Source organism: Schistosoma haematobium, chromosome 4 (assembly GCF_000699445.3).
Source record: "Schistosoma haematobium chromosome 4, whole genome shotgun sequence".
In the NCBI taxonomy this organism is placed as follows: domain Eukaryota; kingdom Metazoa; phylum Platyhelminthes; class Trematoda; order Strigeidida; family Schistosomatidae; genus Schistosoma; species Schistosoma haematobium.
Genome location: NC_067199.1, coordinates 23929587 through 23952430, shown reverse-complemented (window position 1 = coordinate 23952430; position 22844 = coordinate 23929587). Strand labels below are relative to the sequence as shown.

The window sequence follows — 22844 nt, the reverse complement described above, 5'->3', positions numbered from 1 at the left end:
CAATCGTTGGTCACCGGCTACCATGGGACGGCATCTCTTCACGATGCTCCACTGCCTTGTGTATCAGACCTTCAGGTCGAAGGCTCGGGGTGTGGCCTCCTAAGATAACCACCTGCTTCGGTCTGGACATCCGAGCAGTATCACAGCCCGCACACAAATATGATGAACTGTCGATAATTATGGAAAATACTTTTCTTGCTTCAACTATTAATCAAACGATTCACATTATTATTATTACTATTGTTATTATTTACTACGTCATTTATTCACTCTCTTTTATTCCTACTCTGTCTATCCTTATTTTTCGACTTATACAGCAGCTCGTCTATGGTGGAAATTCGGTTCTATCTAAACGTTCTCGAGGAGAGACGTTATCAGATATGGCTCAGAATAGAAGCCAGTGGCGATCCTGCCGTAACATTTTACTTTCTTCATAAAAAGTGGTTGCTTCTTCCTTAACTGAAAGATCTCTTCTGAGTGTACGTTTCTGTTTCCCCCATTATTATTACACTACCTTACACTAATCTATTCGTTATCGTTTTTTTTACGCTCCTTACCTTTTTTTTCCTTCTCTGCAAATCCTCATTGTTTTGTGTGGCGCATATATATTTGGTGCCCTCCTGTACCAATATTTATGTGTTTAAATAAATAAATAAATAAATGTTTCCCTGGTCATGAGAATTAGTCGAATTATATCAGTCCACTTATATTTTGCTGTAATATAGTTTGAGCGACAAGACATTGCACTCTATGTTTGAATATTAAGTAATTGGCGGAATTCGGAAGGAAACTCTAGACTAAGATTCCATGTGATTTGACACTCCTTAAAAAAGCGTAGCCACAATATTCAAGGGACTGTGATTCACTATGATTTTCAGTCAGTACATGAGTCGGAAATATTGACATTGAAACAATCAGACTGTGATTAATCTCCCGCAGGACTGGAATTCCTTCACCGATTGATTACTGAGCAGTATATAGTCATATGCTTATCTAGTTCTTATTGCTGATTACATTGTTTATAATACTCGGGATCAAAGTTAACTTGTATCAGAAGTTAAAGGTTCTACTTAGGTCTAAAACGTGTGCTATATTTTATATGCCAATCATAGTTACTTTCCAACAAAATCTTACTGATTTCTGTTAGTAAGTAATAAATAGCATGATGACGTAAAGTTGGTCCCATCAAAAATGCTAACGTTAAAGTTTTCCAGCCTATTTTAAACTTATACAATAAAATGTCTGCCCGTTTCTCACTCTGATCATTTCACAACCATTCCTGAGTTAAGGTGAATTGTATAACGACTTCACCGATCTAATATTTGTAAATATCGTCAACTTACTTTTAGATGATTTATTCTTATCACTTTTTGCAGAGGTTTTCTTACTTGATGTAGGGGTTGTTAGATCAATAATATCATCATGAGCCGCTTCTAGAACATTTAAGTCCTTCACTTTCGCTCGACCTATCGACAGTAAAATGAAAAACACAAAACCTATTATCTTCAACTCAGTGATTGCGCATTTATCTGTGAGTACATAAAAAAGTAACATTAAACATCCATTCTTGATGTTACGAGATGATTTCATTAAAATCATTTACTCATAATTATTCATCCATTGATTTTATATCTTCTTTCATTGGTAAATGTACATCTGACTACCACTCGAACATAATACTTGGTTTGTGCTTTTTTCAAACATTATTTACTCAAACCACTGAAATATCTCAGGAATAAAATGAAACACAAATTCTTACTAGTGCCGTAGGAGAAATAGAATGTCATCCTTATCTTCTGAAGTATACTTTTTTACTTTTACACAGGTATTTATACAACTGATATGAAACTCTACTGAGAACCCACAAAATTAAAACTGGTTATCGTGAATTATATGCCCTCCATTTGATCCATTATGCCTTAATCTTGAATATATTAGTGTGTTTATAAGATATGAATGAATATGATTAATTTAAACTAAGAAATTTAAAATAGTTGACAAAATTTTTAGAAAAACGTATCCAAAGGATGTGAACGTAACTAAAATAGGCAATGAATTCAGTGTAATTTAACAGAAAACACAAAGAATTTGGTGACTGTCAGGACTCAGTAACTAAGTGGATAACGTGATGGTGTTTGAGACGAAAGGTACTGGGTTCAAGTCCCAGAGTGAACATCAACTGCGAGATGCAGATACATCTAGCTGATGAGTTCCAAGTAAGGCAAAACACTCATCTTATATTCCACTGCTAGACACCATCGATCTTTGCTTAGGAAATATAATCGCTTCTGATAAATTTATTTATGTTGTGTAAAAAATTTTTAATATGTTATTTCATGACATTACTTACATTTTTTTAAAATAGTTTTAGGTCTATTATTTAAAGGATTAGTAGTTTCCAACCAAAGTTTTACTTACCATCGTGTTATGAACACAGTTAAAATTTAATTCTTGCATTTAATTAAAATCCTGTAGATAAGTATATGAAATTAAACCGTTACATTGAGGTAATGCTCATGTTAACTGTAGCTCAATTATACTTTATCTAATTTTCTATATTTATCTTGAAATGGTATTTTTTTACTATGATGGTTGGGCTACGTGTTGCGTATGCCTGAACACCGATTATCACGACGCACAATGCTAACTAGTGTTCGAGACATTTGGAAGAAAGTTAGGAGCGGCCAAATCAAAATGTGGCATTAGTGCTCGAAATCACTAACTTCTGGTCTGAGCCATGTTGATAAATGCAGACAGCTTGGTTGGGGTCCGCGTGACTATCGTAACCAATGGCTGAAGACTCTTGATGACACGGCTTAGAATCGATCACAATTGCGTAGGTGTATACACTCTTTGTCTTCCCTTAAACTATGAGACTAAAATCGCTTAATATCTTTCTTTCTAGGAACTAATTCTTTCTTCCTGTACTATATCCTTATATTCAATCTTTCTTTTATATATTACCACCACTACTTCTGTGAATCCGGTGTTCATCTTGTCGTAATGATGAGGTATGGCAAATTGGACCGATGCACATGTGTGCACGGTCCTACGTTGTAGCTGACTAACTGACTGACTGACTATAATTAATAATTAACTAATAATAACTATCAGATAACAGATTAAATAATGAAACTACTTTCAGAAAATCTGAAAACAATTATTAGTCTTAAATAGAACTTTAATCCAATCACTTTTGCTTAAATCACAAATATTCACAAATTTATGTCAGTGATTCTCTATACCATTGACTAAATGGTATTTGTAATTTCACTTTATTTAAAAGAATATTGGATGAATTATTATCATTATTATCTAAAATAATGTTACCTCGACTTTTAGATTCCTCTGCAACTAATTTTTTTCTTCTTATCTCTTCAGTACGTTCAAATCCTTCTTTCTCTGCAGCATTAGAAATTCGACTAATTAAAGCTATAGTTCCTTCAGCTTCTAAAGAATTCCCGTCAAGAATAAGCTCTCTTCAGAAATTGTTTTCAGAAAAAAAATGATATTCATAGTTTTCAAAGCATAACAAAATAAGTAAACAATAATTCGGATTTATTATTTCATTCATAGTTATTGTGATAAGTTCTTACAAGATATTTCTTATAGTCAGTCAGTCAGCAACAACGTAGAATTTTGTACATACGTACACCACTTCACGTTGCCATACCACATTAGCACAAAGATACAACTGTCGATTAAAATCCCATAGTGGTAGAGGTAGTAAAAGTTTAAGCAGTAATCTTAAAGATTAGGGTTTGAAGATGTTATTCAAGGAGTAGAATCCAGTGAAATAAACTTGGAAAGAGGAAAATAGAGACATGAAGAATTCAGAAGATTAGAATTCGGGAGAACACAAAGAATGGGCACACCTGTGTAACTGCGGACGATTTTGAGACATATTGTTCAAGGTCTCTAATCACCGGTTGCTATCGTCTCGTTGATCCCAACCACGTAGTCTACACCTACTAACATGGCCCAGTTCACGTGTAAGTGACTTCATGGATTTTTACCATGTTTTAGTGTGGCCGCCTGTAGCTTTCTCCCAACCTACTCCTATATCATAAATTTCCTTTACAGCAAATGGTTCTAAATTACCATAGTCAGTTTTAACATTTCTTTTAAAAGTATTTGATCTGTCCTATATGTTTGGCAAGTCAAAAAAAGCTGGTCACATTTTAACCTTTTTTTAGAACTCGTAATATATAATTATACTAAGAAGAATCATATATTATTCTATGATTACGCAATGCCTACTGTGACCTTTAATGACATTCATTTCACTGAATTTCTATTGTTATTGTTTTTCTTAAGTAGATTTACTTCGTAATAGAAAAATGTCAAGTGCAAAGATTTCTCATGTGTTAGTTTTTTTATACGTTATTCAACCTTTTTTAAAATGTCGGTTATGTTTATTTGAATTCTACATCAATCTAGGTTTTAATTCAACTACAAATGCTATGAAAGTAAAATATTGTAGCGGTAAATAAATCCCCAAAATAAATAGCTCTGTAAGTTTTCGACATTGGATGCTGACCATATGTTTTAATGGACTCACCTAGCTGAAGGCGCTCGGTCATGCATCCGCACCAGATCACGTGTGGTAACGCCGTGCTCAACATCTACTGCAATCGCTAGCCAGACTAGATCAGACAATTCCGATATATTGGCAATCGTCAAATATAACTTCTGATCTCCTCGATTCTGTCTTTTGATTTCTCTTGGTCGGTACGAGTTATATTAGAAGGTGTTACTGGTAAAAGCGTTGTCACACACTGAATACCTGTGCCATCTTCAATATCTTTCGATAAAAGTGTTCCTTATCAGTAAAGAATAAGATATTGAAGCTTATTTTTTGAAAAAAAGGACAAAATGCAGATTCATCTACATCGTCGAGAGAGTTTACAAATTGCCTTATATATATATATTGATGTTTCCAAAATAATTTTATTTTCGACCGTAAAAAACAATTTTTCACACACTTTTTAATGAGTTGATTTTGAGCATGCTTTGCAAATAATAAACGACAATAAATAGTATTTATCATTCATGCTAGCTTACCTTATAGCTGTTTCTGCAATTACATTTCCAAGCCACAAACCACATTGTTTAGTCAGACCACAAAATCTTAGGCTTAAATAAGTAAGATATTGATTTCTAACTAAACCATCACATAATATACAACAACCTTGTTCACCAATTCTGAGAAAATGAAATCGGAAAGAAAAATCAAATATGTAGTTAAACTAGTCTCATGATAAACATATTTATGTATTCATAAAAATGATTATTAGACCAGCTTCTATATTTACCAAGAAAGAAAGGTTCCCAAACATTTTGCATAGAAATCCATTCAATAATTTTATTCGGTAAGATAAAAAGAGGAATACACGTTAGAATTTTGAATTCTAATAAGTTCAGCATTCCATAAAAAATGAGAACCTGTCTTAATGTTAAACAGATGTTATTAATCCTCATTTTCTGCTTTTCAGTTTAACTTCCTTATTTTATATGCTGTTATGAAGTGTGACAACTTGAACCGATACATATTCGTCCTAGATAGTCGCCTACTTATAATTGATTAACTTTTAGTCAAATGCCTTAAATTTAATTGTCCTTTACTAACTAGAAAAAAATACTACATGCAGCTAAGTTGTGGTGATGTCATCTGTTTTCTAACTAATAATACGATCATATTTTACTTTTATTTTCCAAAAATAAAGTTACTACCTTTAGCATATAGTAAGACAGTTTTAGTAGAGCGTTCATGAGTGGTAGGTGTTTCACAAATATACGGATACTATCAATCATTTCTATAATCCTTACGGCTGAAATTCATCAACTTTTGTTAAAACTTTATACAAATAACCAAGATCACCAATTAATATGAGACCATCAATATGGTTATTTTGTCATACAATTAGACTGAAAAATGAACTAGCCGACATAAATTTGGAAGATTTGTTATCAATACACTTTAATGAGAGAACATTTTTCATAAGCTGAATAACTATAATTCAATGGACAACTAAAGTAGACAACTTGTATGAATATTCGTTAATATTTGAACAAACAATTTGATAGGAGTTTAACACCGAGTATATAAAAGGCATTTAATGCAAAAGTTACATTTGAAATAATCTCAGTGATTGAAATCTAAGTACTTTCATCGTTTCGTCCAGCAATCTTATCTGAACCTCTTCCGAGTAATAAACACAGTCATTCACGTTTCATTCTTTAGCCGACAAATACTCACTAGCATTCAGAACAAAAGTTAAAAACTGGTGAGTAATGGTTGAAGCTTTCAGAAGGTCGATCATAACCTAAATATCTCATCTGTAAAGAATTTGATTGCAAATATGGAAATTCCAAAGTCTAATCTCGTGAAAGATCAGCTTATTTGAGGTTGTTAATGCTCTTAACTATAACTGATAATAAAAATAAAATATACGGAAAGCGTTGTTGCCTTTTAGTCTGAATTCAAACACTATGATCGCTACTAACTCTAAACAACCATTTTCAATGTAGGCTAGTATAATAGTTAAATCAAATTAAATCACATACAACTTTCCCATTTCAAGAACTGACATAAATGTTGTACTGCATACTGAAATTATCATTTATTAACTTATCGGTCTTTCGTCAATAATAACCAAAACCCATAATTTTTTTCTTCTCTGAGTTTGACTGAATATGTTGGTGCATTCTATCTTATTATAAACCAGTTCAGATGGTCAAGTTTGTTGATGCTCATCATTAAGGTGGGACTCGAACGGTTAAAAATGTCCATTCCCTATCATAAGTTGAATATATAAGTCTTGTGAATAAGCACCAAAATGTAAAAATATAGGTTGTTCCATTTATTCACTCAGTAACATTAACACTTTTTATTTCATAATTAAAACAGTGAAAGTAAATTTCAACAGTCATAGAAATCATATGTGAAAGATGACAATGGATACAAAAGAAAGATGAACTGAACAGTTTCATTACTAATAGCTATTATCTCTGCGCAACAAGATAGTTTAAGATAATGCTGTCCCATAGAATCAGTAAAGAAAAACCGACTTAAGAATGTCAAATACCTATATTGTTATAAGGCGAGCTTAACACATAGGAGCATTTTTCTAACTGGATAAAACCAAAAATCATCTTTATGGAATTGTACCATTTCTCGTTTCAAACATTTTGAAACATTCCTGTTCCTAATATCTACTTGATTCATCAAACATCATATTACCAGATGGTCAATATCATGGTTTCAATGAGAAATGAAATATCAAGATATCCAACAGACTCAATGTTCAAAAAGTCCTAAACCCTGACCTTGATGCAATTCACCAAGATGTTCAGTTGAGTAGCATGAATAGACTTCGTCGAAAATGTCTAAATTTAGCTTAAAATAAATAACGTTTTTTCTCAGGAAAAGTGCCTTTACCTATAAATTTAAATCAAATATGAGATTTGTGGTCAAAATTGAACAATAAATAACAAATACTTCACACATTTACTCATTAAAATCCAAGGATAATTCACGTAGTATTTTAGAGATAGCAATATTAGCCACTAACAATCGAATGCATTCCGTGTCAAGAAAACAGTCGATTAATTCAATACGTGTAATAAGACAACATTTTTTATTGAACAAACCAGTCTAGAAATGAAAAAAATAGGTATCAAGAGGTAGAACTTATATACTAGATAAGTTTGTCAAAATAGTGAAATTGTAAATTACATCGTACTTTCATTAATAGACATTATCCTGAATTAGTACTTATCAATCGAAAATGTAGTAATAATAATAGCAATAATAATAATAATAGGTTACTAGCATGTACTGTTATTACTAATCTCGAAATTTGCTTCCATAAACACGAATTAACACATAAGTAAATTATAATCAGAGAGGGATTTTGTGGATGCGGAATCATGGATGCGCACTGCTGATGAGTTCCATACTAGGACGAAAAGACCGTCTAGTGCTTCCAGGTTTTCCATGGTGATCTAGCTTCAACTGACTCATGAATTCAACTAGTATAAATAAATTATCCAGCTTTTTTGAGTAATTTAACAGCAAAATTTAATAAAGCGTATGGCTTATTGTACAATCCAGTATCATCGTGTATAACATTTCCCATCACAGTAATAAGGAGTCGTAGTTTTGATCAAGCATCACACTATGAGGATACTTACATCACATCAACTATATTTCACTCGAAATAAGTTTACAGTTTGTGGTTTAATGATAACGGTGACGAAGATTACATAGATAACAGTTAAAACAGAAACAATGGCAAACACCTTAATGGACGTAGTAATGGTTAAGACTAATTTTTATAAAGCAATATTTTAGTGGACAGATATTTCAAAACTTAAAAATAATAATTGACAAACACTTTTTGCTTAAAGATAAATATTATGTTTTCATGAGTGATGCAGCCAAAATTCGTGGACGTGGTGTGAGGATCAAAAAGTGGTAATGACGTTACGGGCCTCTTATTAAAATGAATTATTCTGGTTTCTCGCTTAAAACGAACATTCCAATTGTTTAGAAGGACATATCAAATTATATTGAATTGGCCTAAATGCTTCAGCTCTGCTCAACACAGATTGTTTATCCTGCTGTCTCTCAGTAAACATTTTTCATTGAAATCTGAGGACCGCACTATTCATATTCTACAAATTGGCACGCACTTTCGTAAGTTCAATCGTATATAAGGCGACGATTAATAGACATCCCACGGTCTTGAATTTGGGAGTCTGTAATCACACATAGCTGAACCTTCTGACTGAGTACCTTGCTTGTTAAATTTAGACATCCTAGACATAATTTAAAATTTCCTCTAGCCAGCTTTTCACTTAAAACCCACGTTGGTTCCCTGAATTGATTTTTATAGCTTTTAGGGAGTTACTAACACAAACTAAGATCAACTGAAAGACCAACGAATACCAAAGGGAGTTGTAAACTAAGCTTCCTCTATTTTTTGAACTCTCGAAACTCACCTTTACGGCAAAGCAGGAAAACTAAGGTTATTAAAATCTTCCAATGGACACGGCATTACTCAATCACTGATTTAATAATCAGTGCCTCACTTCATTGAAACAGTAGTGCCAAGTAATATTTACCCATAATTGAATGTAGATAGCCGAATACAGCTATCAATCAGGCTACTTAACTTCTAACAGTTTTATTGATAATATAAGCCTAGAAAGAACCTTTTTGTCATACGTCTCAACTTTTTAAAGGAGATCTTTGAAAACTAATTGTTGTAGTTCCTGTTTTATGAAATAAGATAAATAAACCATTAAAAATCATGAAGTAGTAAATTTGGAGCAATATGGTAATTCCAAAATACCTAGCCATTTATACTCAATATAACAAATGATGCATGAAGTGTTTTCCTTCTTTAAATATAATTCTAAATGAATACAAGTCAGGAGTCAGAGGGAGCCGGAAGTTTACTGTGATTTCAGTCACCATGGAAATACACTTAAGTAATCCAAACAAAGTATCAACGTTTATCCATTTTCAATTCAGTGTTACCAGTCTATCAGTCTCTCACATGCATCACCATCACAGTCATTCAGAATTAGAGTTAAAAACCTTCGACCAAACTTTATACATTTTTCCTAAAATTAACCGGTTGGTTCTAAGAATTAAGTTTGTCTGGTAGATATGAGGTATGTTTATTCCCAAATTTGTTTTATGTTTCACTCAGATTATCAGTGATGAGGTAAAATAAAAATTGTAACTTACTAATGCAACCATATCATCATTTTCAATATAACAATCCCATATTAATATTTCTTGTATCGTTGTATACCTTTTTGCTCGTATCGTTTCAATCAATGGTAAAAGTTTTACCAGTGGTTTATCTTCTTTCAACTGTTTTTTGTTAGTGTTCTTTTTTTGTGTGCTTCTACTCTTATCATCACCACCAGCATTGCTAAAAACATCACAAAGTTTGTCGTCACTCCAATACTCGACTGTTTTACGATCTTTTGGATCAACTAGAAGCTTTGTACAACAACTGATATTTTAATTAACTTACTCTTGTTACAGGATGATCTTCTTCTACAGCTTTTCTAAAACATAATTTGACTGAGTTACAAACTGTCGTTTTATAATAATTAGCTCTTTGTTCGTAATCGTTGAGTAACTCCTTCACTAACCTCGCCAATGCTGTTTCATTCTATTAAACGTTTACTTGAAGAAAAGTTGAAATAAAATCTCACTTGAGCACTCTTTTTTGGTGGCATATTGGGTGAGCTAGTAAATATAAACCGAGATTTTTATGAATTCTACTCCAAGAATTGCATGTATTAAATATGAATAACTATGTTTTAGCAACATATATATTGATCTTAAGGAATTAAATTACAAACGTTATGAAAACATTATCAAATATTTATACTTTTTGCATCACATATGAATTGATTTAAAGTAAAGTTTAGCGATGATTTCACAAAAACAACTCAATTTAGGAACACTAAAACCACATTATAATACAAACAGCCACCAAATCAAACATAAAATTAAAGAAAAAACTTATTAAATCTCTAAAGTACTAGATGTCTCCATGAATTTGTTACAAGTCACTTCTTCTACCAAGAAGAAATGTTCATATCATATTGCGAATCGCGTTCGCCACGACATTTATACAATTTACGGTTATCGTCGACATGAATATTGGCTCCTATAAACATGTGACTTATTGGTGGAATACATTACATTTGTCTCATAGAATTTGAGCCTGATTTAGATGATGCCCTAGTTCTACATATCGAATCAGGAATTAGTAAAATAGTGAATAAAAATGAGTTATTCCATGTTTAATTATCACCGATATTCATGTTTGTATATAAAGTGAATATATATTCTTCGGACCTATAAATTTCAAACCATAACACCCACGATTTCTAGAAACCGAGCCTTAATTACGAAATGGTACCAAAAATTAAGTTAAAATTACTATTTATGGCTCATATCGATAGTTGATGTTATTATGAATTAGTGCCTTAGCATCACACACTCTCAATATATGCAATACAGAGATGATCTTAAGATCAGAAGAGATATGCTAGATACCAACGTATAAAGAAATTTATGAAGTGATTTTAATCTCTTAGTTTAAGGGAAGATAGAGAGTGTATACACCTACGCCATTGTGATCGATTCTGAACCATGTCACCAAGAGTCTCCAACCATTGGTTACGACAGTAACGCGGACCCCAACCAAGCTGTCTGCATCTACCAACATGGCTCAGACTAGAAGTTAGTGACTTCAAACACTGATGCTACGTTTTGGTTTGGCCGCCCCTAACTTTCTTCAAACCATCTCCAGCACCGGATAGCATTGCACGTCGTGGTAATCGGTGGTTGGGCATACGTTACAAGTGGCCCAACCATCTCAGTCGATGAAGATTCACATCCTCATCAACTGATTCACCATCATTCCCTAATACCCTGCCTTTAACCTCACTATTACTTACCCTGTGATCCCAGCAGATGCGAGTAATATTCCTAAGACATCTGTAACTTACGAGTACCTTTCACTCTTAATGATCACGTTTCGCAGCCGTTAAGTAGAACAGAATGTGAACTGCCGCGCAGTATGCTCGCCTTCGTCATAGGTGACGTAAGTTGGCAAAAGCCAAACGAACTTTTCGAATCCGTGCTGAGATTTCGTCAGACACCAACCCATTACTGCTGATCAGACTTCTAAGATAAGTGAAGTTGTCAACTCGTTCGACTGCTTCATTCCCTATCCTTAGATCAGGTGTTAATGTAGACTAGTCCTGAAGCAACAACTAGCATTTCGAGGGAGAGAATCGCATCGCAAACATTCTGGCATTGTTGCCCAGTGCTACCAAACGACTGCATTTAATCAGCGTCTTCGGCAAACAGGACTATTTCATCTGCGTATTCTAAGTCGATAAGTGGATCTCCTGGTAGGAGATCAATGCCCGAAAATTCAGTCGATGAGAATGTTATTCCAATCGGTAGATCCATGATGAAGTTAAAGAAAAAATAGAGAAAGTGGACAGGTAAGGCAAGAGGGTCCAATAAGGACTATGAGTTGACTCTAGGCTACTCGTACTATTTAACGCGTCGTTGGTTTGGCACAATACCAAGGTCATATACGTCGGTGGTCTAATTGGCGATCTTACCATGTGATATTTGAAAGGACATAACATAACAGTACATATTCCTTTATTTTTCTATTTTAGGTTCCAGATAAAAATAAACGAGAACGATCTGGTGCACATCAACGTGAACTTTTTTTATTCAATGATCTAGTTCTTATTACTAAAAGTGTTCAAAAACGCAGACGTGATGCATCAGTTGCATATCAAGTACGAATGACTATTCAATTATTCGGAGTAAAATTGATCCCATTTGAAACTATTCATCATCCTAATGGTTTAGAGCTACTGGCACCACTTGAACAAATTCAAAATGTAGACTATCATAGAGAGGTTGGTATGAATCATATCGTTGAAACACCCAATGGTCGAGCGCGTATCTTAATCACTTTAAATACAAAAACAAGTTCAGATCGTGCTAGATTACTAGAAGATTTGCAAGAATGTATATTAGAAGTCACAGAGATGGAGCGTTTAAAACGAGAAGAAATTTCAAAACAAAAGTATAATCAAGTTCATCATCATTGTTTAAGTCATAAATCAGGAATAGACAAATCGGGAAATCATCCTAAATCACTTGACAATCCAGGTGTCTCTTTTAACATAAATAATAGTCATACTTGTTCTGATCATGATAATACTTTATCATCACATATTTGTGCACCTATAGCTTGTTTGATGAATGCTACAGAAACAAGAGTTACAGAACAAACAAATCATATGCCTGAATTCTGTCAGCATTATAAATTACCAGATGGGCAAAGATTAAGTAGTGACAGTGGACTAATGGCTGATTTGGACGCAGTATCTTCTTAATTCAATCCAATCTATAAATAATACAATTATTCCAATTATAATTTCATTTTCATCCTTTTTTAATTTAGAAAATACGAATGTTTCGAAAAATTGCTTTTATTCATTTCGTGTTTATTTTATACGGGAGTTTCTATAATGTGTGTGTGCTGCACTAGTCAACATATTTTCACTGTGATATTATTTTACGTTAATAGACTAGTTATTTGGCAAGAGAAAAAATTTGTCATATTAACAAGTTCTTGCGAAAATTTCATCTATTAACTTTGTACAAACATTTAATTATGTTCATTTCGATATTGTATATATTCAATAAAGATTTTTCTTTTAATTTCAAGTGTTATGTATAATACTGTTTATTTGAAGGGTAAAGTAAAAACAAGCAAGTCTGGGCATGATTAGAAAGACAAAAGGGGACTTGAACTTTTTCTTGATTTATTTATCTATTTTAATACATAGATATTGGTTCAAGGAGGCACCAAATACATATGCGCCACACAGATCTCATTTGATATGTGTCAGTCAGTCAGTCAGTCAGTAACAACGTAGAACTTCGTACGTACGTACATCAGTTCGAGTTGCCACACCACATTAGCACAGAGATGCAGTTGTCGATTCAAATCCCGTAGTGGTAGAGGTAATAAGAGTATAAGCAGTAATCGGGAAGATTAGGGCTTGGAGATGTTATTTAAAGAGTATAATCCAGTGAAATAAATTTGGAAAGAGGAAAAAAGGGACATGAAGAATTCGGAAGTTTAGAATTTGGGAGAACACAGAGAGTGGATGCACCTGCGCCATTGCAAACGATTTTGAGCCATGTCATTCAGGGTCTCTAACCATCGGTTGCTATCATCTCGCGGTCCCCAACCAGGTAGTCTACACCTACCAACATGGCTCAGTTCACTTGTCAGTGACTTCATGGACTTGTGCCATGTTTTGGTTTGGCCGCCCCTAGCTTTCTTCCAACCTACTCCTATACCACTGAACATAGCACGTCGAGGCAGTCGGTCGTTGGGCATACGTAACACGTGTCCCAGCCATCTCAACTGATGAAGTTTCACTACTTCATCAATTGATTTGCCATCCTTACCTAGTACCCGTTTCCTAACAACTGTGTTACTTACTCGGTGGTCCCATGATATACGAGCAATGTTTCGAAGACACCTATGATCAAATACTATTAACCTACGGATATCCTCTACTCTTAACGGCCATGTTTCACTGCCATAAAGTAGGACGGAACGAACTGCTGAGCAGTAAACACGTCCTTTGGTTGATAGACGGATATCTCGCCTACGCCATAAATGACGCAAGTTGGCAAAAGCTAGTCGAGCCTTCTGTATCCGTGCTGAGATTTCGTCACACACTAAACCACAAGGGCTTATGAGACTTCCAAGATAAGTGAAGCGGTCGACACACTCAACTACTTCACTCCCTATCACTAGTTCGGGTGTCGATGTAACCCAATCCTCAAGCAACATTTTGCATTTCGAGGGGGAGAATCGCATCCCGAACATGCTTGCATTGTTGCTTAGAGTGGTCAGAAGACTCTGCATTTTGTCAGCGTCTTCGCCAAATAAAACTATGTCATCAGCATATTCTAAGTCAACAAGTGAACCTCCCGGTAGAAGTTCAACCCCTGTAAAGTCAGATGAGGAAAGTGTTATCTCTAATAGTACGTCGACCACAAAGTTGAACAAGAATGGAGAGAGTGGACAACCCTGACGAACACCACTTGAGGTAATCAATTCTGATGACAGTTCACCATAAGCTCTCACTCGACCAGTTGTGTTCGAGTAGAGAGCCTGTATAAGGTTAATGTACTTCTTTGGTACTCCTTTCAGTGACAAACACTGCCATAGAACCTCACGATCAACAGAGTCAAATGCCGCCTTAAGGTCGAGAAATACTACCATTGTGGGGCGTCTGAATGTGTGTCTGTGTTCTAGAACCTGACGTAGTGTGAATATGTGGTCTATACAACCACGTCCAGGTCGAAAACCGGCCTGGTTTTCTCTAGTCTGCTCTTCACGAGCTTTGATTAGTCGTCGAAGTATTATTGAGGCTAATATTTTATACACTATATTTGTCAAACTGATTCCTCTGTGATTGTCACAAGAGGACTTTTGTCCTTTCTTATAGACTGGCACAATCAGTGATTGAGACCAGTCAGATGGGATTACGTCCAGTTCACAAATTCTACCTAAGACCTCAGCTAATCTCACTGCTAATACTGAACCACCATCCTTAAAAATCTCAGGAGTAAACCTGTCAGGGCCTGCTGCTCTCCCTCGTTTCAGATTTCCTATGGCTTTTTCAACTTCGTAAAGGGACGGAGGACCTACATTAACTTGCCATTCAGGTTGACTAGAGATCGTGAGAAACCGAAGTGTGGCTGAAGGCCAGTTGAACTGATCCCTAAAGTGTTCTGCCCATCGATCCAATCTCCTGGATTGAGATTGTATAATATGTCCATATTTCTCTGAGAGTGTTTCGCTAATAGTCGGTTTCCTAATACCGGTTTCCTTAACAAGTCTGAACAATTGTCTGCTATTACCTATTGCCGCTGCCTTTTCCATCTCTCTTGCTTTCGCTACCCACCACTGTTCGCGATCATTGCGTAGACTTCTTGTCAGCTTGCGCTTAAGCTGACTCCGCTTTTCATTATGTTCAGAGCCAGGTGGAATGAGTTTCCGAGCATCTATCAGTGAGATAGATGCTGCTGAGATCCAGTGTTGCTCCCTAACCTTCTGGTTTACCTTACTAGCATATATCACTGCTGTTTCCACAGCTTTTCGGATATCATTCCATGCTGCATCAGGGTGGGCATCACATACATGGCTGCCTAACTGTTTTCCTAGTTGTTCCTGAAATATACTCTTAGCTTGACTATCATTAAGTAGGACCCTAAGAGGTTTCCTTGCAGGATCTTTCCTACGTCCAGTAAGACGCAAGCAAATACGCGCTCGCACTAGAGCATGATCTGAATCTAGGCATGTGCTCCAGAATGAGCGACAGTCTTCTATCGAGCCCCTCCATCGGTGGCTGATAGCGATGTGATCTATTTGGGTCCAACGTTGGGACGAATTAGGGGTCGCCATGTTAAAAGATGTTTTTCCTTATGTTTAAAGTTAGTATTTGCAAGGAACAGGCGGTTATCTGAGCATAGCTGCAACAGACGGTCGCCATTATCTGTTCTTTGAGCCACGACACCATAAGATCCACCTAGGTGTCTTTCCCCATCGCTTAGTTTACCTACTTGAGCATTAAAGTCACCGGCCACTATTACTACATCAGAGCGCTTAGCTTTTCGGAGAAGGTCCGAAAGCTTTCTGTAAAACTCATCTTTTACATCATCTGAGCTGCAGTCAGTGGGAGAATAAGCAGAGACGACGAAGAGGCAACGACGATTGTCCCTATCTTTCCGGATTCTTACTGTTCCCTTCAGTCGGACAGCGCACAAACGACTGTCTACTGGGATCCACTCTAAGAGAGCTAGTTCTGCCCTAGGACTCAATGCTATACCTACGCCGGCGAGGCCACGGGAAGCAGAATCAGGGCTTCCAGATATACGAAGCGTAAATCGAGTCGGTTCTTTATTTTGGCATGGTGAGGTCAAATGAATGACGCTACTCGGATCCTGTATGCGCGTTTCGGAGACGCAGCACACATCGATGGCGCGAGATTCTAAAGTCCTAGCTAAGGAAGCCTGCTGTCCTATTTGACACAGTGTTCGGACGTTAAAAGCTCCTACGTGTAGTTTAGAGCGTGGTTTCAGGAGACCAGGAATAGCGTTCCACGTACTCGAATCGTTTGCCCTAGCGGTGCGAGGTGAAAAAGAGACGTGGGGAGGGTTAGTCGGGGAGATAAGAGAGGTATTAGAAGGTGTAGGAAAGATTTGAATGTGACCACCTTGGTCTCTTGTGCTGTTACGGGTATGAGGGCTGATATCACTTCCCGGCTGCCCACACCGTGGAAGGGTATTTCTTGAGGAACCTGAAAAGGAAATTGGATCAGTGTTGGTCTTGACGACCCGGGAGCGTGACCGCAGAGCCCAAGGGACAACTGCTTGAGGCCGGTCGTGCACGGCCTTTTTGTGGAAGGTTTTTGACGTGTTAGCTCCGTTCTTCAAAGGGCCTTACCGCCGGAGACGGAAATCCGTGAGGTAAGGTGAGGTGGATTATACTCTTTAAATAACATCTCCAAACCCTAATCTTCCCGATTACTGCTTATACTCTTATTACCTCTACCACTACGGGATTTGAATCGACAACTGCATCTCTGTGCTAATGTGGTGTGGCAACTCGAACTGATGTACGTACGTACGAAGTTCTACGTTGTTACTGACTGACTGACTGATTGCTGGGTCAATAAAAAGTCTTCTTCATTTCAGTGGCAGTAATCCACGATCTTGAGACCACCGCCTACTGCCATGTGATCGCAGTTATGGGGTTCAGAACCCTACGGACTTTAAGATGATTACTCACCAAGCTGCATACACATTTTTCGACTGCAGTGTACATAACCTGAGTATGATCCAAACTTTGAAACTGCGTCCAGGCTGAAAGCCAATGTTCAACAAGCGACCCGTATATCTTGAAAACGTACATGGGAAAGGTACTCGTGCAATTAAAGAACTCCAATGTTAGCCAGGCATATTGAGACCAGAAAAGTCAGATCTCTTGACTCTGTCCCACCAAATATTAGGAAGTGGTCCAATTTCGATGTATAAATCTCTTCGAATTGACTTTGAACCCGACATCCGTTCTTTTTCTTCTCAACATATCAGGAAACCTCAAAGCACATAGCAGGCGGGTTCAAAAATCAGAAACGACAAAAGCACTCGAGGCATATGGCTTTTCGCATCTATTCGGAAACTATTGACACCTAATGTCACAAGAAGCGATGTTAGTGGAACATTAAGCACTCATAGAAGCTTACCACAAAAGGACTTACGTAAACCGTCAGCTTCCTATACTCAGTGCACAAATCTGAATCTAGTGGTTAATATTGATGATTCATTATGTTTCAATCGCATCAGAGTGAATATTCATTTAAGACAGAACACGAATGATCTCACACGAAACTCTATGCAAATTTTTTGTGGCAGGTATCACTAAACCGGACAACATTTTCAGAAACCATAGGAGCGGCGTCTTTCGAAAAATAATTTTAAAAGAGCTTGAAAACTACCTAGGTACAATATGCAGTGAGGGAGATCATTATAAGTCCTGCTGCACGACTAATTACACTATTATTAAATGACTTGTTTGTCCTCTCTGTGTAGCATATCAGTACATTTATATCACGACGTTTACAACAATATCTACGAATAGAAATGTGAGAGAACGCAGCATAAGTCTAAATAAGTACGATAATTTCAACAAGTAATCTTCTGTGACTTAAATTATGACAAAATATAAACATACACGCCATCAAATTCACATGAGATTCAGGAAATGCTTACCTGAATGGACTTAAAAGATGAATAGACTATTTACCAATTTGGCATTTGAACGGATATTCCATAAGATTTAACGAATTAAAAAATGTTAACTTCAAAAGTCTCCATTCGGTGGTCAACACGTTAAATTTCCGCCAGCGTCGTTGTTAGAGCAACAGGAGATAAAATCCAATATCCAACATCGTTGCGACAAACTAATATAAAGCAAATTGATCTTTCAGTACTCTGCTCTTGGCGTCTCAATACTACCACTGGTCTTTGTTAGCATCCCATGAGTTTAGTCATGATACTTGACTACACCTTAATGAATCAGACAGTTATTCGGGGATCAGCAACTGCCACGTTACCTTAACTCAGTCAAGTCAGAGGTCAGAGATGAATAATTTCGAAGATATATTAAATGGGTTGTCTATATATTGAGAAAGTGGTTGGTCTAGGCCAGCCAGTAGTTGCAAGGAGTGAGTAGCACAGCGTACACTTTTGTGGTCAGTTGTGGATGCATGACTTGCAAAACTAAATGTCCCGAGGTTTTTTAACAATGCAGATTTCTCTACCTTTTAGTGAGGTAGGGATGTTACTAAGTTTTCATCAGCTAGAAGTTCAAACCCAAAGAGCTTGTTGTTAGTAAGCACTCTTCTAATAAATTACTAAGCCCTGCAGAATCTCCCATTGATGTAAGGAGACACGTATTACAAATCACCGATGATAAATATACAATGAAAAATTCGATTTATCGTATGCTTCGTCGGCTTGAATACTTTCTAGTAGTCTTAGAACAGGAAAAACTGAAAATGTACGTGTATGCCAAAATATTATTATACTTTTTTAAGGATGAAGACGTGGAAAAATCCTATGAATATGCATATGCATACCATAAGATACTACGAGTAATTTTCACACAAATGTGTTTAAAGATTCCTCGAATATTGGGAGTTTGACAACGCCTTAACCAGTAACACACTTATTATCGAAGCAAAACGACCCAGTCAAATCGGAAGTCAGGAACGAGGGATTTCAAAGGTATATTTAGAAGGCCATAGGTATGTCGAAGAAAAGTTTGGTAGCACTATGTACCCATTCATAATCCGGTGCGAATGAGTGGCCTTAGCGCCTTCAGGTAGGTGAACCAAGTAAAACTATTGCAATCAGCACCAAATGTCAAGGCCTTACAGGACTATTGACTTTAAGGATTTATTAACAGCTACTTTATCTGCCACAAAAGAAGTCTTCCCCCACCTATTCCCATCTATTTATTAAATGGTTTCATGGTTGTCGAAGATAACTCGTGCTAAAGATCAGTGCCTCCTTTTTGAGGCTGAGTGACTTTAGGAAAGTCGAATCCTTGGAAACGGTTCAGGTACGTCAAGGCGCCTGTCACTATGTCGTTTGCACTAAAAATGTGTTGTATAACTGAAGTTCAGTTGTCGAGACCCTGTAAGGGAGTACGTATCTGAAGACAAACTTACAGAGAAGGTAAGGGATCTGCGATTGATGTAAAGAGTGAATTCTTGGCCTTCAACAGAGTGCTGAAGGTACCGTACAACACAATTCATGGCTAGAGTTCCCTACCAAAAGTGCCAAAACTAATCAAGATCTCAAAACCACTCATGGAACAAAACACAAACAACTGCGTGACTACACTAAAATCAGTGCCATACTTTAATTCGGACTCTAACGACCGTCTTGGGAAGAATGCCAAATGTTGCCAGCTCTGGTTAACCCATTGTTGGATGTATCTAATGAGATACTGATGAGTGCTTTTGTGTCCTCCTGTGCGATCAATTTTGCCTGGCGATAAATTCATTAACTGTAGAGAATGCTTTTCGCAATATCGTACAAATTAATGGATTCCACATTCCCTTAATGTCAGTCGATTAAAGGCCAAATAAGAGACGCACATTTCGATATCAACCGTCGATAGAAACTTACCAGACCGTTAAACGTGCGTAGTTGCTTGATTGTGGTCGGTTCTGGGTAATCCGGAATGGCCACCATTTTTATTTTTTGAGGTCGAATGCTTTGAAGATTAATAGTATGTCGGGGGAAATCTAGGGAGACGGTGTCGATCTGACATTTCTGAATGTTCACAGGAATGCCGTGTTCATGTAGTTGTTCGAAAACAAGGTTTAACTACTGAATATGAGATTCTCTATCCAAACTTGTAGTCAAGTGGTCATCAACATGCAAGTGTGTGAAGTTGAGACTTCGAAAACTGTCGTCAATCAATCCCTCGTAAAGCTTGTGCAACGTTTCTTAAACTGAAAGGCATGCGCGAAATTCGTACAGTCCAAAAAGATTGATGATATTCATCTTAGAAATGTCGTCTGCAGCCATGGAAACTTGGTTATGTGCTCCAGCCAGATTGGTTCTCGGAAAAAACAGTTGTACCTTTCAAGGTAGCAGCCAAGTCGTGTGCGTGTCATAAGAAGTGACAACCGGGAATAGCTTTAGTATTGATTCGACAACATCCGGCTGTCGGACGCCAATCACTGCTGTCTTTCTTAAAGTAACATACACTAAGTTAGTTATGGGTGTTTGATAACTGCATAATCATCAAATCGATCATATGCCGACCGACGTGCTTTCAAGAATATAGCTGGGTCTTTCGTCTTGATGTGGTGTGCAACATTCCTAATTACACCCAGTTGTTTCAGCCGTACTTCGTGATACTTTACGAGTGTCTGTTGGACGTTTAGGTCGATTATATGCTTGACTAAGACTGAGCATAACTCACGACTAAAACGTAAAGTCCTATAAACACATAGTTTAGTTTTTTACACTAACATTCATTTGCCCTCTAAGTTCTGGTGATCTCTAGGATCCGGTCGAAGGATGTATTTTGCTCGCCAACAACGTAATTGTGAACCGAAATGAAAACCACTTGCACATTTTTGGGTAGCCTAAGTCGTCTAAAGAGGCCTTCGTTGAAAGTGCGTTAAACAGTTACCTCCCTCATACGTTGCAACACTTCTGTTGTTCGGCCATGTCTCATTTTTTGTGTTGTAAAAGAGTTGGTTTAACCCTTATCAATCGGATAGCCCTTGTACATTAAAATATTGTAGGGCTCCGAAACATCACTAGTAAGTATACTAGATATAACGTGTCTTTTAAAGGCCCTCAGCAGTGAAGGAATTGCTGCAAGGAATTGTGCGCGCGGTTTTATCACGCCGTGCTCGCGGACGTCAGCTCCTGCATAGCGGAACCAGGCCTCCATATTACCAGGCAAAAATGTAATGAGCTGAAGCGTGTGGGGTGTAAGATTCGAAACCTATACCATCATATAGATGGTGATAAAAGGAAGATGAAGTAGGTAGGTGTGATGACTAGGAGTTTCTGAATTATTATAAAAACTAGGAATCCTAAAAATAACTCAATTTAACCAAGAAGAACTAGATGAACATAGACGAATGTATCATATTGCGAATTTGAAATCAGGCAGTCACCAAGTACAATGGAATCATTAGTTCATGTTAACATCAAGGTAGGATAGATATTGGAGAAAACAATGACAACAATAACAATAATAGATTTTTATTATCATTATTCACAAACAGTTTATGGGTACATAAGTGTTGTGAGGAAACCATTCCGGGTTTCTTCAGAAATGCAATATTACACAAGTTTTACGAACGTCAGTACAATGTTTGCCATATTCGAAAAAACAGGTTCTGTGTAGTTGAGAAGAATATTGAGTTGACTTCAAAGAAGGATAGGGGAAAAAGAGAATAGAAATGAAAGAAACGCGAAATATTTAAGTGGTTTATTAAGCGTGTTTGTAAACCCAGGACAAGAATAAGCGACTATGTAATCCACGTGAAACTCATTAGGCAGGACAAATATCTGTGAACGGGTCATGAGTATGAGTAGACTATAATGTATGATGATATTCAGTGAGATACTAGAAATACATTAATCCCATCATGAGCAAACCTCTCGGTGCTCAATATCCTAGAATTTATCAGGCAAAATCTTACATGGGATAACCGTCATGTTAATTTTTCACTCTAAAGAAAGGCTTAGGCTTTACACTGTAATCCCTGTCCCTCTATATGAGCTTCCAGTATAAATTTCATCCAGTTTAATTAATAAAAGAAATATAATTCCCAGTCTTACTCGTTTCTAATTGTCTTTTCACAGTGACGTCTCAAAAATCAATGTCTAATAGATCCATTTTCAAGTTTATTCAAGCAGCAAATTAAAATCTACTAATGAAGTTATATATATTTCATATGTTTCGCTACTTTAAACATCGCTGGCGGAAACATTCCAATAAAACACATTTGCCTAATTTTAACGAAAAGCAGCTACAGTTCTATAGATAATGGGTTGTATTAATAATGACAACGTTGGATAAACATTTCAACTTAGATTTAGTACATTTTATATTCATCCACTAGCGGTATTCGTAAAATATATT

The 22844-nt window shown here is 36.5% G+C and overlaps 2 protein-coding genes across 3 annotated transcripts in view; one reads left to right on the top strand and one right to left on the bottom strand.

Annotated features, from left to right (window-relative positions):
• MS3_00007702 (uncharacterized protein) overlaps positions 1-18832 on the bottom strand; it is a 41956-nt gene extending 23124 nt beyond the window's left edge. The window contains exons 1-8 of one of the 2 annotated variants that reach the window (XM_012936460.3): positions 18431-18832; positions 10240-10273; positions 10056-10196; positions 9761-10021; positions 7515-7657; positions 5065-5205; positions 3331-3479; positions 1344-1466 (exon numbers count right to left, since the gene is read on the bottom strand). In XM_012936460.3, the coding sequence (XP_012791914.2) occupies positions 1344-1466; positions 3331-3479; positions 5065-5205; positions 7515-7657; positions 9761-10021; positions 10056-10196; positions 10240-10263 (982 nt within the window). In that variant the 5' untranslated portion in view covers positions 10264-10273; positions 18431-18832. Of the gene's footprint in view, positions 1-1343; positions 1467-3330; positions 3480-5064; positions 5206-7514; positions 7658-9760; positions 10197-10239; positions 10274-18430 lie in introns of both variants that reach the window. The other variant, XM_051216021.1, reaches the window with a different exon arrangement.
• Positions 12235-12966, top strand: IQSEC1_8 (IQ motif and S7 domain-containing protein 1; the record flags this gene model as incomplete). Its single annotated transcript, XM_012947096.2, has 1 exon — positions 12235-12966. A coding segment is annotated over one exon (732 nt), but the record flags the coding sequence as incomplete, so codon positions are not given.
• Positions 18833-22844: the final 4012 nt, after the last annotated feature.